The sequence below is a fragment of the Anomaloglossus baeobatrachus genome, chromosome 4 (genome assembly GCF_048569485.1).
Source record: "Anomaloglossus baeobatrachus isolate aAnoBae1 chromosome 4, aAnoBae1.hap1, whole genome shotgun sequence".
Classification (NCBI taxonomy): Eukaryota; Metazoa; Chordata; class Amphibia; order Anura; family Aromobatidae; genus Anomaloglossus; species Anomaloglossus baeobatrachus.
In genome coordinates this window covers 88,704,077-88,722,694 of record NC_134356.1, presented here as the reverse complement: position 1 = coordinate 88,722,694, position 18,618 = coordinate 88,704,077, and the positions used below count along the sequence as shown (strand labels likewise).

The following is an 18,618-nucleotide window of genomic DNA, read 5'->3' as shown; positions in this document are numbered from 1 at the left end:
GACCTCACAAGAGGGGCTGAGGCACAGACAGCAAAACAGGAGCTGAGGCACAGACATCACGAGAGGAGCTGATGCACAAATATCACGAGAGGGGCTGAGGCACAGACATCACTGGGAAAGGAGTGGGGGGGGGGGCACAAACCTGGGGCGATACAAAGCATTGGAGGGCACACAGCACTGACGGTTGGACGCAACTCGGGAGGGTGGGGGTGGTAGAACTGGGAGGGGGGCCACAAAGCACTGAACGGGGCACACAGCAGCAGAGGGTGGGCGTTTCACACACTTCAGACACACACACCGGAGGGAGAGGGCGGGCACACAGCTCTGGAGGGCAGAGGGTGGGCATAGATCGCTGGAAGCTGTGAGGCTGCTGTGGGACAGAAGCGTAGAGCGCTAAACCTGCCCACAAAGTAAGTCCTCAGCATGCTGACACTGGTCAGCGCGAGAACTAATTGCACGCACAAGCAGCATATGTGGGGATTTAAAGGGCCGGCGGGCCGCAAGACCAAAGTGACAGCTCGAGCACTGCCACCCCAGGAATGTGCCCAGGGGCTGCAGAAAAGGTCATGGCACGAAGGTTCCAAACTCTTAGCTTAAAGGTGAGCTGACTTTTTTCACGTTTCTCCCTACCACTGCTATACATAATTATTTCAGCATACATTATATAGAAACACAATACATTTCCCAATACTCAATATGCTTAGTGTCTCAGGGGAAAATGTGACAGCTCATCCACATTCCTCCCCTCTTTAAAGATGGTCGTCCTCGATCATCTGGAAGACACAAATATATAATACCATTCACAAAATAATATTTACACAACAGCTTAATCTATTCTTCTTTGGAACTTAGAACCAAGATGATGTCTTCTCTTTTTTTTAGAGCAACACTGAACCTGTCCTACTAGGTCAGGACCCCGTAACCAAATACTCCAAGTCCATTTTTTTTTTTATAAGGAGCAGTCCAAAAATCCATCAGATAGTGATAAAGTCCTTGACTCCAACCTGATAAAGTGATCGGGCACTCCACTTTCCGCCCTACCCGCAACAAAAGTCCTTAAGTCACACGCAGAGTCCATGATGTATAAAGTTCGTATAGATTAAGGCAAAGTTCATAGGGGGTTGGGCAAAGTTCTGTTTTTGAAGGGAAGAGTCCATAACTGAGGGTGTTACCTCTCCAGTCACTCTTGAGCCCCTAAATAACCAGTAGAAGAAGGTGCCACAGGCACAACAATAAAAACAACCAAAAATAAGTTCAGCATATAAAGCACAGTTGAGGCCTATTTGCCCTTGAGGGAGAACAAAAACAGTTCTTCTTTTTTCCAATAGACCTGACTGGTTCCAGCTTCATTTTTAGAAGGGCTCTCTCAAACTTGCCCCACTCTTAACATGGCCTCTCCTCTGCATTGATCCTCTTCATACTCTTCCTTCTCCAAGGAATATTGAGACTACTCTCTGTACTCCACACCTTCTCTTACTTCCTCTGCTGGGAGATCCCTCTCTGAGCTGGTCTGTGGGCCATCCGAACTCTGACGATATGCCTGTCTCACACACAAAGTCCACAGCTAGATCACAGCAATCTAAAAATAAAACTGATGGCACATCCTACCTTTTTAATGTGAACAGGTAAAAAACTAAACATGAAACACTAATAAAAAGGAGACAGTTGAACTCTGTAGTGCTAAGATATGTGGAACAATAAATATGGGAATATAGACATGCATTACTACTATGAAAAACATGAAAAAATCTAGATACTTAGCACACAAAAATGGCCGGTTTTATGTGAGCCCAACAGCCAACGGCAAGGTGACCTCTTTTTGTTGCGTCCCTATCAAACTAATGCCTCTCGGAGTTAAAAAAAAAAACCTACAATTTATGGGCGAACAGGAGCCTGCAAATGGAGGGTCACACTCTATTGGGCCAGGTACCAGCTGCCAGGCATATCTTCTTTTGGGCCGACTCTCCAATGGACGAGGCACATTTTTGCGCAGTAGACTGCCATGAAAGGCAGATGCTCCCCCTTCCTGTCCATGACCCATCACCATCTTGAAGCCCCTGCTTCTGGACGCCATCGTGGATTGAACAACTTCAGTCGCTTTTCCACTTGTGCCATGGGTCTTCACTACCCTGTTTTCTGCTTGTGATGTATATAGGGATGTTAGCCGTCGGCAAGGTACTCACTTTCCTCTTTCTGGCATGCTACAGAAATAAGGGGCTCCTGGGTGTATGTGATGTTGTTGTTACCGTGGACACCTTCGCATTCAGACCTGACATGCACTCAACAGCATTCGACCCCTTTATCCCCAGGAATGAGGATGCCAGACAAGTGGGTAAAAATAAAGTTCTCATTACTTAAGCACAAGCTCAGGTAAAAAGGGTGGCGGTATACTTGTTACCTTCTGCATAATAGAGAGGCATATACATTGTGGTTTTGAGTGACGGCACTTGTCACCATTAAACAGGCAGAACAGATACAGTAAACCTCCATCTTCCTGATTCAGGACCAAATGGGTCAATGGGTTACGCTGTGATCCCTGACAAGAGCCACTAGCAGAGCCGTTACCATCTTCACGTGTCCACATCTGGACAGATCCTTTTCCTTCATAAGGTCCTCCATGACTGGTCAACACTGGACTCTCTTCCGTAACAAGTCTCTCTCTAGCAGGTTTCACCCACATTACATTTCACAGTACATCAATGCCATTGGTGTCTTCAGGGAGGAACGTGACAGCGTGTCCACCTCCTTCCATACATAATCAAAGTTTTTAGATTTAGCCATGCAACAGAGCTCAAAGAGAAACCCCCACCCTCACCAGGCTCTGTATACAGAGTACAGACAGTGAGAAGCTGCTAATCATAGCAGGGGGTGTGCCAGAAGAGTTCCCATAGGCCAGCTAGGCACATCAATAAGCTACTGGTGCTAAAACAAACATTGCAGGTAAACAACACACTTTGCTGGATTTTTTTGTGTTAACCCTTACAGCATGCCGACTTCATATAACGTAACAAAAACCTGCTAACATATTAGTAATAGCTTTCTTTTCATTCTTCACACAGTGCAAACAACAGGGCAGTATTAAATCCCTCCTGGCTATTTTTGCAACTATAACAAAATCCTTAATCCAATGATATGTCACAGAATGTGTGCTTCCTACATTGGAAGAAAAGCAAGCCATTTATTTTTTTTTTGCTTTGCGGTTGAAGGTGCTAGATTTTGAAACAGGAATCTAACTTTTCTTGTCTAGTCTTATTTGGTAAAGACATCTAGCAGTGTTTTTTCTTTTAAATCTTTTAAATTAAGGTCACGTTTTAGCTTTTGAACATGTGTTAAATTGTCCAATTTATCAAATGTACACTCCAAGACCATATTGTATGTGGTTAATGGCTTTTCCTTAACGGTTGTGAACCTTCGTGTAGCTATTTCACACATTGCATTTTAGCGTTCTATTGCTTAAATTATATTTTTGTTAAAAGAAGGGGTTAGTTAAAATGTAAAAAGAAAAAGATTTTACATATACAGCTCTGGCAAAAATTAAGAGACCACTGCAAAATTTTCAGTTTTTATGATTTTTCTCTTTATAGGAATATTTTTGAGTGAAATGTAAATTGTTCTTTTATTCTATAAACTACTGACGTCGTCTCCAAAATTCCAAGCAATTAATTTTGTATTTATTTTCTGAAAATGAGAAATGCTCAAAATAACAAAAAAATGCATTGCTTTTAGACCTCAAATAATGCAAAGAAAAAGAAAACAGGTTCATAATAATTTAGAAACAACAATACTAATAATGTTTTAACTCAGGAAGAATTCAGAAATCAATATTCTTAAATCACAGCTTTCGTGTGTCTTGCTATGCTATCCACCAGTCTTTCACACTGATTTGGGGAGACCTTGTGGCACTCCTAGTGGAAAAATTTAAACAGTTCTTCTTTGTTTGATGGCTTGTGACTATCCATCTTCCTCTTGACTACATTCCAGAGGTTTTCAATGGGGGTTCAGGTCTGGAGATTGGCTGTCTGTGGATGGACACCATGTTTGGTATAGGTGGTCTCCTTGACTGGAGACTGCCCTTCCCGTGGTTGTTTCTTCCCGGTGAAAGACCTGGCTAGTTTCCTGCCAGCGTTGAGAAACACGTGATGGTGTCTCCGTGGCTTTCTTATTTGCATACTTCCCAGGGGGCAATGCTCTAGAATCACTGCGTTGAGAAACACGTGATGGTGTCTCCGCAGTGGATATGTTGATCTCCCTAAGGTCAACAATGCTTGCTTAAGTAGTCTTTTACTAGGCATTGCCCCCACTAGCCAGATTCCTACTCCACACTGATGAGGGGCAAATACCCCGAAACGGCTGTCTGTGGATGGATACCATGTTTGGTATAGGTGGTCTCCTTAACTGGAGACTGCCCTTCCCGTGGTTGTTCCTTCCCGGTGAAAGACCTGGCTAGTTTCCTGCCAGCGTTGAGAAACACGTGATGGTGTCTCCGTGGCTTTCTTATTTGCATACTTCCCAGGGGGCAATGCTCTAGAATCACTGCGTTGAGAAACACGTGATGGGGTCTCCGCAGTGGATATGTTGATCTCCCTAAGGTCAACAATGCTTGCTTAACAGGTCTGGAGATTGGGCTGGCCATGACACGGTTTTGATGTGGTGGTCCTTCATCCACACATTGATTGACCTAGCTGTGTGGCATGGTGCATTGTCCTGCTGGAAAAATCAGTCCTCAGAGTTTGGGAACATTGCCTCAGAAGAAGGAAGCAACTGTTTTTCCAGGATAACCTTGTATACAGCTTGAGTCATACGTCCTTCGCAAAGTTTAATCTGCCCAATTTCTAGAGTAAGGTAATCTTCTCTGATGTGTCAGCTTTACCGAACACGGTCGTCTAATGGATAGACGGAGACCTGGGGCCCAGTTACCACTTATTTTTGGGTCTTGAGTGGTTTTTAAATTATACCATTTTTGGCTAGATGCGATGTTTTGATCTCGTGTTACTGTACTTTAATGCAATGTTGCGGCGACCAAAAAGCGTAATTTTGGAGTTTTGGTTTCTTTTTCTTGCAATGCCCTTTACCGACCAGATTAATTAATTTTATATTTTGATAGATCAGGCATTTCTGAAAGCGGCGATACCAAATATGTGTATTTTTTTATTGTTTTATTTTCAATGGGACATAAGGAGGTGTTTTTTTTTCATATTAAGCCTTTTTTTTTTTTTACATTGTATATTGATTTTACTAGTCCCCTTAGGCCCTTAGGGAACTTTATGCCTGCACTGTCTGATTGCTTCTGTTAGAGCAATGCTTCAGCTGATCAGCAGAAATGCTGATCTCCTGTGAATGTCTGTGCTCTACCGGCATTCAGAGGAAGTGATTCATGACAATGACAGGGGTCATCATCTGACTCCACACTGTCATGACAACCCATTGGCGCCCTGTGACCACGTCAAGGGGCCCCCGATGGCGGAGGCGAATAGAGCAATCCTCTCAAGGCCGTGTTAGATCGTGCTATGAGAGTTTGACAGCACTATCTAAGGAGTTAACAGGAGCGGGTGGATTGGAGATCCACCCGTGCCTGTTAACTGCAATGTCTGGGGATCAGATTAACAGATATGTGGGGGAAATAAAGTGAGCTCGCCGCGTGAGCCCACATTAAAAGGACAGGAACGGCCAAGGATGTTTATATACATCCTAGGTCATGAAGGAGTTAAATCACCTGGACAGGTGATGATTCCAACACCAGTGCAATGCTAAGGAAATCCTGAAAAATGCACTGTTGGTGGCTCTGGAGGACTGGACTTGGGGATCACTGTTGTATAGCATACTGTTTGTTCCTAGCAAAGCAAACAGTTCAACTCATTCTATATTTATGGCATGAAACTGACAAGATCTCAGCTATCGTTCTACGAAAGTCTCTATCTAGACACAACCCATAAGCCAGTTTTAGACCGTGATAATATTGCAAATATCCCCTTCAATAGCACAACCTTATAGTGATCAGTAGACATTTGGTTTAGAGGACCCATGGTAGGTCAGGATTTCTGAGCAGTAATACAGATGCTTAAATGCAATATATAATGTGCAAGACCTTTTATGGTGCAGAATTGTTTACAGCAGACAGTCCATTTCTTCAAAATCAGGAAAGAGGAAATAAACTTGACATTTATTTAGCAAATTCATGATATTTCCAATGCACAGAATATATACTTCTCCATAGTAATGTCCCTCTAAGCTCAACTGTCTGTTTATGACCTTTTCTTCAATAACAGATGGCATCATTAACCGCTGAGTCCTTAAACAGTTGCAATAGCGTCCATCGTTCAGTTTACTTGTGCTTGTAAAATATCCCTAATGAGCTAAGGGTTCAGAATTATGGACATTTCTTCATTCATTGGAGGTTATTAGGAAGGCTGATTCAATTAAGCTACCATAAAATAAGCAGAAAGATATTTTTGTGTTTAAATATTGGACTATGAGACATTAGACACAATGTGAACATCTCTCTTTACAAAGGGGAAAAAAAAAAAAAAAAAAATAAAAATCGAACACCATATACTATACGATAAAGCACCAAAACACATTTACAAAATAGTTCTTCCGTGTCATCCACATACAAAATACAATATACTCCCGACTACAATCTGTATAATGTCATACCTCAGTAAAATAAAACTATAAAAATCTTCTAAATTAAAGACGCCGCAAATATAGTGCATCAAAAAATGTAATGCCAGCTATCAGTGCCACAAGAATTTTTTTGTTTTTTTTTGAAAGGTCACGTGGAATCCTTGGTTTCCCAAACTGTGGTGCAATGTTGCAAAAAGGTGTAAATATTGTATTTTAGTAAAGAGAAGAGTTGGGGGTTTGCTGGATTCGAAGGCTTAGTTGGCATCTAGTTTTGCCATTTCCTGCACGTATATGCCTATGCTTTCACTGTCAAAAAGCACAAAATACACAGTTTTGATTGAAGATGACATTGTAGACACAAAGTAGTTGGAAATCGCTTTCAGGATAAGCTGCGCCGCGGTCTGCTTCGGGAATCCATTTCTGCAAAACCAAAAGGGTAAAATTACAGTGGGAAGAAGTCACATTGGATCATCAGAATAAGAATAGTAAATTACTGTAAAATAAAGTGACACACAAAAATTAAAACTACCACATTTAATTAAAAGCTCATATAAGAAAAATAAGAAAACTGATCTATGGAGGTCAGATTACTACTCGTAGAAAATGGACAGCAGTAATCACAGGAACACGAAGCATCTTTGTGGTTTATGAAAGTTTGGCATATGTGTGCTAGTCATCATATACACTGACAAGGAAAAAGATGTTTTGAACTTTTATGCTTTCAGGCTGCATATGTCACCATCTACTACAGCTTCGATCGTTGGACTACCTTCATTTTATAGACAATCATCTCGGCTATCTCATACGTAAATTTGACTTGCAACTATTTAGCATATGATTAGTTATGCAGATACTTGTCATGGCATTACGTTGTAACTGTTTTACTACTAAAAATTTAAATTTGTATTATTTTGCTAGTATTTTGTAAATCCACCTTTGGCTTTCAACGTTTCCTGAATCCTTCTTGGCATGCTCTTGATGAAATTCAAGCGTGTCTGGACCAAAATCTGATCCCAGATCTCTTCTTCACATTCCCAATGTTGGTGCATATTGGGTGACTCACTTGGGTATGTATACAGCTTCAAACAAAAGTGTTCGATTGGTTTGAGGTCTCAGAACTGTAGGGGTCAATCCAGCATCATTGTCATTGAACCACTTCTTTGCCTTCTTTTCCTACTAGAACAATAAGTTATCTTTTTCATACCCATAGTACTCCAGTGTACAAAGTAACTCATCTTGTAGGATACTGACATATAGCTCAGCATTGTCTTTGAAACAAGACAATATATCGTCTACCGAACTTGGACCGTTCCTTTACTTTTTCGATCCGTTAGCCCCTTTTTCCCTTGTTTCTGTCAGATCCATTTACACCCATTAGAGCCTAGTCTATTGAAATTTGTCTTAATGCTCCAAATAACCTGTTTCCAATCTTCTACTGTCCACTTTTCAGACTTTTTGCAAACTCAAGTCGACACTTCTTATGACGATAATGAAGTCGAGGCTTCTTCACCTTTTTTCAGGCCACCATTCCAGACTTCTGTAATATGCGTCGCACGGTGCTTGCATGGATGTCTGTGATCACACTATTACAAGGAATACGAACCACCTCTTCTACCTTGTTTGTTGCTCCAGAACTGATAAGACTGATGAGTCAACTTATTGACACCGATATAAGGCCTGGATGTTCACATCTACACTTGAATAGATGGACGGACTTCTTTTTGTATTTTTCAAACTGTCATGGCACTCACATGATGCAGTTTAGCAATTTTCTTGGCGAAGAGACTGTCAATGATGGGCTGGATGAGACTGTTTCTTTTTTCTTTGGAAATCTTCCTCATGGCTGCTCCTCAAGTTGAACCAGTGACCTTTCGCTTGGGAATCAACCTAATAACACACTGAGCTATTAGGCAATGTAAGAACAGGTTGTCAATTGTAGTATACCAAAAGAAAAAGATTTTTCTACCACTAGGAGCAAAACAGTACCAATGCAGTGACATGACAAGAATCTGCATACCTAATCATATACTAAATAGCTGCAAGTCAAATTTACGTATAAGATAGCCTGGATGATTGTCTATAAAATGATGGTAGTCTCACGTTCGAAGCTGTAGTGGATGGTGAGATATGAAGCCAGAAAGTAAAAAAAGTTCAAAACACTTATCTTTTTGCTTGACAGTGTATTTGATGACTGGCGCACATACACTAATCTTCCATAACAGTAAAGCGGGCTTTACACGCTGCGACATCGCTAATGCGGAGTCGTTGGGGTCACCGAATTCGTGACGCACATCCGGCCGCATTAGCGATGCCGTTGCGTGTGACACCGATAAGCGATTTTGCATCGTTGCAAAAACGTGCAAAATCGCTAATCGGCGACATGGGGGTCCATTCTCAAATCTCGTTACTGCAGCAGTAACGATGTTGTTCCTCGTTCCTGCGGAAGCACACATCGCTCCGTGTGACGCCGCAGGAACGAGGAAGCTCCCCTTACCTGCCTCCCGGCTGCTATGAGGAAGGAAGGAGGTGGGCGGGATGTTACGTCCCATTCAGCTCCGCCCCTCCGCTGCTATTGGGCGGCGGTTCAGTGACGTCGCTGTGACGCCGCACGGACCGCCCTTTTAGAAAGGAGGCGGTTCGCCCGTCACAGCGACGTCGCCGGACAGGTATGTATGTGTGACGGCTGTTGTGCGACACGGGCAGCGATTTGCCCGTGTCGCGCAACAGATGGGGGCGGGTACCCACACTAGCGATATCAGGACCGATATCGTAGTGTGTAAAGTACCCTTAAGGCTAAGTTCACACGTTGCTTTTTTGTTGCTTTTTTTCTGCAGCTATAACCTGATTGCTTGCTCAATTTTCCTGATTGCCAATACGTGACCTTCCAGAACTGACTATTCTCTAGCTGTCCAACGGATATCACGCCTTGACATGATGTCTGTCCCAATATAAATGTGGTTGTGTTCAGAATTAGCCAATCACATTTACACTCATGTTAAATATTAGTAAGTACACAGCTGCCATTTGCAGTAATTCCGATTAATCCCATGTTCTAAAAGAATTTTCCTGACATTTCTTAGTTGCATTTTACAGCAAAAGCCATGGTTCATAACAGCTTACAACACAGCAAAGGGATCTCCTTGTTGAAAGTTACAAAAATGTTTCTAGGGTATGAGATGTACCATGGAATACTGTGAAGACTGTCATCAAGAAGTGGCTTAAGTTTGGCAAAACAGTGACATTAGCTAGAATTACACATAGTTCAAAAATTGCAGAAAAGACAAAAACGAAATTGCTCCAGAAGGCTGCTAAGGCTATGTGTCCACGGTAGAATGTTGCTGCGGATTTTTCTGCATGAAAATCCGCGACTTTCCCGGCAAATCCGCACCTTTTCAAAAGGTGCGGATTTGCCGCGGATTTACCGCGGATTTTTTTTTTTTTCCCCAATTCTATAGCCAAAATCCGGATCAAAATCCGCAACAATAATTGACATGTTGCAGATTTTTCCGGATCAAAATCCGCAACAATAATTGACATGTTGCAGATTTTTCCGGATCAAAATCCGCGGCAAATCCGCAGCATGGGCACAGCATTTCCAAAACGCCATAGAAATGGCTGGGAAGTGCCGCTGCTACAGATTTTCGGAAAATCCGCAGCTTTTCCGCGAGAAATCCGCGGCAAAATCCGCGCATTTTCCGCAGCGTGGACACATAGCCTAAGAGGCCTACAGCAACATTAAAGGAGCTGCAAACATTTCTGAGAAATACAGGTTGTTTACTGCATGGAATCTCAATCTCTCAGATTTGTAATATATATGTTCTGTGGGATGAGCTGTCAAGGTGAACACCATTTCTTACAAAGAAAGAATGCCAAGCCTAGCTATGTTTTGCCAAAACCTATATCAAGTCTGCCAAAAGTATGTGGGAAAACAAGTTATGGTCTGTTGAGACCAAGGTTGAACCTTTTGGCTATAATTCCAAAGGGTGTGTTTGGTGCAAATCCAACACTAACACTATGCAACACTGAAGAACACCATACCCACAGTGAAGAACGGTGGAGCCAGCATTAAGCTTTGGGGTTCTTTTTCGGCAGCTGGAATGGGAGAGTTAATCAAGATGGAGGAATATAGGAAAAGTTCTAAAGATCAGTCAATTTTGCAATAAAACCTTCAGGTTTCTGCTAAATAGCTAATGATGAAGTGCAATTTTAACTTTCAGCATGATAAGTACCCATATAAAAGATCAAAAACTCAAATCAAATGAAGAATGGCTTCACCAGAAGAAGATCAATGTTTTGAAATGATCCAGCCAGAGCCCAATGGAATCCAATAGTAAAATCTGTGGATTGACCTGAAGAGAGGGCTGTACAAAGGAGATGCCATCACAATCTGATAGATTTGGAGTGCTACTGCAAGGTACAGCGAGTTAAGATTGCCAATTCTAGTTGTGCTATACTGATAAGATTCCTACCCAAAATGACTGAATGTTTCCATAAATTCAGAAGGGAACTTCAACAAAGTATTAGTTTAAAGCCTCTTTCACATGTCTGTTAAAAACCACGCACGTTTTTCATGGACGTGTCAAAGGTGCGTTTTGCCCTCCGTGAGACGTGTTTATGGCTCACGTGTGTTCTCCATGTGTTGTCTGTGATAACACACGGAGAACGGAAACTTTCTGCTCACCTGTCCCTGGCGTTGCTGTCCGTGGTGCTGATCTTCGGTCTCCGGTCCTGCCGACTCCCCACTGCTGCTGCTTCTGGCCGCAGTGAAGTGAATATGCAATGAGCATAATGAGCGGCGGTCTGAAGCAAGTGACAGCTGCGGCAGAGACAGGAGGGCTGGAAAAGGTGAGTAAAGTTGTTTTTTTTCTCGCAGATACATGTGTTTTCTCCGATGCGTGTCAGACGGAACACATCCGTGTGGTCCGTTTGCGTTCCGTGTGACCTGTTTGCATTCCGTGTGACACCCGTGATGCCGGAGAAAACGTGGACATGTCTAAGTGTGGAGCACACGTATGCTCCACACGTACATACGGTCCATGGCAGAATACGCAAATGAACGCAGACCCATTGATTTTAATGGGTCTACGTGTGCCCATGTCTCCGGTACATGAGAAAGCTGACCATACACGTACCGGAGGCATGGACGTGTGAAGGAGGCCTAAGGGTGTGCATATTTGTGCAAGCAGATCATTTTAAATTTTCATTTTTCTACCTACAGATTTTTTTCAATTGTACAAATTAATAGGTGACATTAAAATCAAATGATTTTTCTTGGTATAATTTTTTACATGACAAAAATCTGTAATTTTAACATGAATATAGACTGTTTATATCCACTAAAATCTGTGCTATTTACCTTACCTGTCAGTGGTTTACTAATATGATTGTTATGGTAATGGTTGATGGACTTGCCTCATCTTCTGCATGAGCACAATGATGAATTCGGAGCTAACAGTGCTATACAACAAATCACAGCAGAGCTTACAAGCTGTATAGAAAAGTGTTTGTATGCACTATACATTTTTAGCCACTGCAGTGGTGGCTGGTTCCCTAGGCAAATACCAGTCAAAGTATTGATGTGCTACAATTAAAAACAAAACTACAAAAAAAAAACCAAACACTGCAGCTCAAAAAATGCAAGGAAAAAAATGCAGTGTGAATAAGATTTTAGAAATCTAATGTATTTTGCTGCTGCTGTAAAACACTTTGTTTTTATTGCACAAAAAAACAGCCGCGTGAACATATCAGGATTGCTAGGATGAAGTAGAGACTCGAGGAGACTTGCCCCTCTCCAAGACAGGAATAGCTGGTTGGATTTTGACACAATTCCGGAACTTTATCCGGCTCATCCCGATTGCCATGGTGTTGTGGCAATCGGGGTAATAAGAGGTTAATGACAGCTCACAGCTGCCACCAAGCCCTAGATTAGTAGTGGGAGGCATCTATGAGACCCCCCCTCATCACTAATCTGTAAGTGAAAAGAAATAAACAGAAACACTAAAAAAATCCTAAGGCACACCGTAGGTCACAACTCAATGAAAGCCTCGTTATTGCTCTCAGAGTTGCCTTGGCAACTTGTGACATAACTTCTCAACTGTACAAGTAAAATATATCTTAAAACTGTAGTCAGTCAAAAGTTAGTCACGGCGCTGAAAAACCAAAAAAATGTGGGAAGGTGAGTAGAATAACAGATACAGCAGCTTAGGTTTACAGCATCCCTCCAGCACTGAAAAAAATGCTGGCATGGTGCTTTAAGGCTATGTGCCCACGCTGCGGAAAATGCGCGGATTTTGCCGCGGATTTCTCGCGGAAAAGTCGCGGATTTCCCGAAAATCTGCAGCAGCGGCACTTCCCAGCCATTTCTATGGCTTTTTGGAAATGCTGTGCCCATGCTGCGGATTTTTCCGCGGCGGATTTGGTGCGGATTTTGATCCGGATTTTGGCTTCAGAATTGGGAAAAAAAAAAATCTGCACCAAAATCCGCGGCAATTCCGCGGCAAATCCGCACCTTTGAAAAGGTGCGGATTTTGCGGGAAAGCCGCGGATTTTCATGCAGAAAAATCCGCAGCAACATTCTACCGTGGACACATAGCCTAAGAGGTTAAGATGACAGAATAGTGACATGCCTCCCAACCCAAACCTACTGAGAACTGTGGATCAATCTTAACAAGCAATTTAATGGGAAGCAAAACAGTACACCTCTCTGAACAGTGTTGGGGAAGCTGTGGTTGGTGCTGCCTAAAGTTAATAGTCAACAGATTAAGAAACTGACAGACTCAATGGATGGAAGACTTATGATTTGTATTGAATAAAAAAGTGGCTATATTGGTCACTGATATTTTTTTGTCTGAAATGTATTTTTTACATTTTGATTTGTTAGATTATTATTCTCACTTTAACAGATGAAAATAAAGAATTGAGATAAGAAATGTAAGTAATTCATTTAGTTTTTTTAATAATTCTGCACACTAATATTTGCCCAATAATTTTACAGACATGTATCCCTAAAAATAAGATATCTGTCTTATATTACTTTTGGACCTGAAAATGCTTATTTCCGGGGGAGGGCTTATTCTTGGGGAAACTGGGTTGGAGGTAAGTTTACCCCCCAAAAAAGCCGACCCCTTCAAGAGAATCATACTTGTCAGACCCTGGAAGTCTGCGTCGCTCCCAGGCACTCCTATGATCCTTTGCGGTCACTCACAGAAGGTATGCTCCACAGAGGTCCGCCCCTGCTTCCGGCCGGCATTTAAACATCAGATTGCCACACAAACACACAACATCCAGTGATACTTATTGCTTCCGGCCAGCAGGGAAATCTGGGAAGCAGTCAATGGAACGTGAGGACCTGCGGTGGAACCCACTGCGTCCCAGGATCCCCATCCAACCTGAAGCATTAGATATCACCAGATGTTGTTTGTGTGTGCGCGAAATGATGTGTGGGCATGCATTTCACCGCAGGTCCTTGATGGGTTCCACCACAGGTCCTTCCGTTCAGGGTCTGATGAGTATGATTGTGGGGGTGTCTGCTTTCTATAATGAAGTGTCTGGCAGTATTCTTTAACTTTCTTAGCTGCACTAACACTATTATTGAACGGCAACTAGGGCTTATTTTAGGGGTAGGGCTTATATTAAAAAAAAAAAAAGCTGAAAATTCCTGCTAGGGCTTATTTTTGGGAAACACGATATATATTCTCCTAAGAAAGGCAAAATCTCGCTTTTACGCTATTAAATATTCATATTTCAGGTTTATTAACCTTATGGATTGACCGACTGCACTGTAGTTGTGCAGTAATAAAATGAATAATCAAAAATACAAATTTCCTAATTGTGCACACAATATATTTTCGGAGATATATTTTATGATTTTTTTTTTTCTATTTAAATAATTTATCATTTTTTTTTTTTAAAGTGCATTTTTCTTTTACATAATTTGAGTTCATAAAACATCTCAGGGAAACATTTTTTTTTATATCTTTTTAAACTCTTTGGGAGCCACAGGGAAAAAAAACAGCATACTACAGTGACACAACTGGAGCTATTCTGGGTATGCTACCACCTAGGAGTTTTGCTCTTTCAGCAGACAACCAGCGATCACATCTTTGCCAGTGCCAGGTTATTTTTGTTTCTTTCTCGTACACAAGCATTGATGCTTATGTGCACTGCTTAGCGCTCATTGACTGCCATGTAACCAGCAAAATAGAATACATAAGTGGTGTTAAAACACTTTCTTATACCTAAGGTCTGAAAACCTGAGACCAGACCCGCTCCTGATATGCTGCAGGAGATTTAGCCCCATGCCGTAAATTTTCTAAAGCGCATAGTTAACGCTCTGAACCAAGCACAGTAAATTTACAGCACTGTGTCATTAAGAAGTTAAATATCTGAGAGAGTTCCTAACAAGGTTTTACTCCAATACTGTTGGCACGCTAATCCAGTATTTTGGAGGAATTAGATGTCAATAAATTAGTATTTAGGGCTGTGATAACCACATTTGCAGTATTAAGTAAATCATGAAAATATGATCTGTTGGTGTGCCTTAAAGGGGTACTCCCATTTGCAAAATCTTATCCCAATATGTAGTAGGCATAATAATATTAGCAAATACCTCCAATTAGAAATGTAGTATAGTTCTCCTGACAGCTATGTCTTTTACCTCATGTGCTGGGCATTGCAGCTTAGGCACCTATGGTTACATCCACTCGTAAAGTAACAGTTAGTTGCTTGTGGTCATAACCATGGATACCTAAGCTGCAATGCCCTGCACATAAGGTAAGAGACATGGATATAGCAGAGATATACTGCATTTCTGCTAACATTATTATAATTACACCTACTACATACTGAGATAGGATGTTGGAGATGGGAATACATCTTTAAGGACTAATGATGAGGAACTTTTAGGGGATTGTTATTTAATTAAAATAATTTAATTTAAAATTATTTAAACACTGTATAGCATTATATGACTACAGTGTTGTGTGGGGAGTTGGTCACCAAACGACATTACAATTTAAATACTAAACATCATTCTTGTTTGGCCATCCTAGTTGAAATGTTCAACACTTCATGTAGAAATATAAATTTGTCTGTTCTATTTTCATTCAAACAAAGGGAGACAACAAGACGACCATTAGAAGCTTCCTTATAAACAAAAATACATTCTACTTGTTACACTGTAGAGTCCTTATTTTGATTTCTAAATCAAAAGAAGTTCTGATGTCCTTACATCATTATCTATAGAAACAAATACCTTTTCAAAAGCTTTTTGTTATGGTGCCACACAAAAGGTTGGTAGATAAAATGATAATATGTGTAACTGGATTAACAACTGGCTCAGTGATAGGAAACAAAGAATGGTTATTAATGGCATAGTCTCGGATTGAGTCACAGTTAACAGTGATGTACCGTAAGGGTCAGTACTGGGCCTTCTTCTTTTAAACATATTTATTAATGACCATGTAATGGCCATACAAAGTAGAATTTCAATATTTTTAGAGTATACTAAACTCTGCAGGATAATCAACACAGAGGAGGATTATTTAATATTAAAGAAGCATTGTAAGCTAGAGTCTTGGGTTGAGAAATGGCAATTGATATATAATGTACATAAATGTAAGAGCATGCATGTGGGCAGAGGAAATATAATGTATAAATATGCACTAATTTGTAAGACTGGGTAAAACTGTCACTGAAAAACACTTGGGTGTATGGCAAACTCAACTTTAGTGACCAGTGCCAGGCAGCTGTTGCCAAGGCAAATAAAATAAATGGGATGTATTAAAAGAGGCATACATGCTTATGATAAGAACACAATTTTACCTTTATACAAGTCACCAGTGCAGCCAAACTTAGAATACTGATTACAATTGTGGTAACTGGTGTATAAGAAGAACATCACTCAACTTCATCAGGTACAGAGAAAAGCAAACAAGGCTATTAAGGGAATAGATGGACTGCAATACCATGACAGTCTTTTAAACTTGGGGTTATTTAGATTGGAAAAGTGAAGGCTTAGGAGTGATTTTATTACAATGTAAAAGTATAAGGAGGGGGCAGTACAGAGATCTTTCTAATGATCGTTTTACACCTAGGCAGGGGACGAAGACAATGTCACGATTCCACCCTACAAGTCTGGGGTGTGCTGGGCTGTCAGTATGGTGAGTGACAGCCCAGTTATCCAATTTGAGTTAGGCGCGTGGTGGGTGTGTTAGAATTATTATTGACAATCAGCTGCCCTGTGCGAGGTTTTCTACAGGAGTCACCCATTATAGGTAATTACCTGGCTCTTTCGTTTGCAGTGATCTGATCACTGCCAGTGGTAGCTTTAGCTCAGTGGTGTATGCGTGCCTTGTTTTCCAGTGTTCTGTCTCTGATCTATTGATGCCAGACCTTGGACCTCTATTGATGCCAGACCTTGGACCTCCCTTTTGATTATGCGTTTTGCCTAGCCCCTTTGTATTGATCTGCTACCTTCCCGGTATTCTGACCTCGGACTTTGGTCTGTATATGGCTTTGTTTTACCACTTTATGACAAGTTCACTCGGTTTCTGACCCCGGACCTCTTGATACCCTACCTCACGGATTCTCTGTGAGTAGTGACTAGTGTCAAAAACAAGGGGGTATCTTCTACGTCTAGAGAAAAGAAGCCTTAATCATAATCACAGATGCAGATTCTTCACTGTAATAGCAATGAGACTATGAAACGCTCTGCAACATGATGTTGTAATGGTTGATTCATTACTATTAAGAAGGGCCTGCATGCCTTTCTTGAAAAATATAATATTACAGGTTATGGGCAATAGATTCTGTGATGGGGTGTTGATCCAGAAACTAATTTGATTGCCATATGTGGAGTTGGGAAGGAATTTTTAACTTAACATGGAGCATATTGTCTGCCTCATGGGTTTTTAACCTTCTTCTGGATCAATGTGTTAGACTTAAATCCATCGTTCAACCCATAGCCTATCTTCAACCTTAAAAACTATGAAACCATGAAATGAGTAGCAACCACATTGGTGCCTCCATGTCCCACGTAGAAACATAGAACAAATGATGCTCTACAGTAGACAAAAAAAGAATCAGAAAACAAGTCTGGGGGAACATTGAACCCAAACATGACAGAAATAACCCCACAAAGGAGTAAAGAGTTCACTTGTCAGGTTATCATATAGTTTATTTCAGCATAACCATTGTTGCAGGCAGCACATTAATACATGCAAGCAGGAGATGTTCTGCTGATAAGATGATACTGTATGGGGATGGAACGCTTGTATTACTCAATGTTTTTTACCCATAATTGATTGTCAGTCTGTATAAACAGGGGATGTGTTGCGGAGAAAATAAAGACTAGCATGAGTAATCATTTTGCCTTTACCACTGTTGGTCGGCCTACGTAAACAGACCATTAAACGAGCGCTGGACTTGTTCTATAGACATTAGTGCCCAGCAAGGTGCATAAATGGGCCACAACTAAACGCACCATTAAAGAGGTGGTCCACTACAAAGAATAGTGGCCACATCGATGTAAAGCTGTGACAGAAGGGTTTTTCTAAATACCTTCTGTTGCCAATTCTGCCTGTGAGTGGCGGTCTCGCTGTCCGTTCATCCCCATCACGTGACCTGGGTTGCAGTGACCTCTGATGTGCGATGAGGTCACATCAACTTCCGGAATTGGAAGTTGACCCGGCATCATGGAGGCAGGACCCAGTCTCCGTAAGTGACTGGGCTATGGGCGGCGTTTCATTGCATGTCACAGCACATTATTTTGCGTTTTTTCCTTTACCACAGAGCGCCGCAAGCAGGAGTGATGCTGGGCTGTGATGAGTGGTGAAACGTTGCCCACAGCCCAGTCACTTGCGGACACTGGCTCCCGCCTCGGTGATGCTGGGTCAACATCCAATTCTGGAAATGGAAGTTGATGTGACATCACAGGTCATTGCAGCCCAGGTCACGTGATGAGCAATGAGCAGGCAGCGATAGCGCCTCTCACAG

The 18,618-nt window shown here is 41.6% G+C and overlaps 1 protein-coding gene across 2 annotated transcripts in view; it reads right to left on the bottom strand.

Moving 5' to 3' along the window:
- Positions 1–6,148: 6,148 nt before the first annotated feature.
- The window catches only part of MACROH2A1 (macroH2A.1 histone), a 120,045-nt gene continuing 107,575 nt past the window's right edge, over positions 6,149–18,618 (bottom strand). For both annotated transcript variants that reach the window (XM_075344456.1, XM_075344457.1), the window contains exon 9: positions 6,149–7,044. In XM_075344456.1, coding sequence (XP_075200571.1) covers positions 6,879–7,044 — 166 coding nt within the window. In that variant the 3' untranslated portion in view covers positions 6,149–6,878. The remainder of the gene's footprint in view (positions 7,045–18,618) is intronic.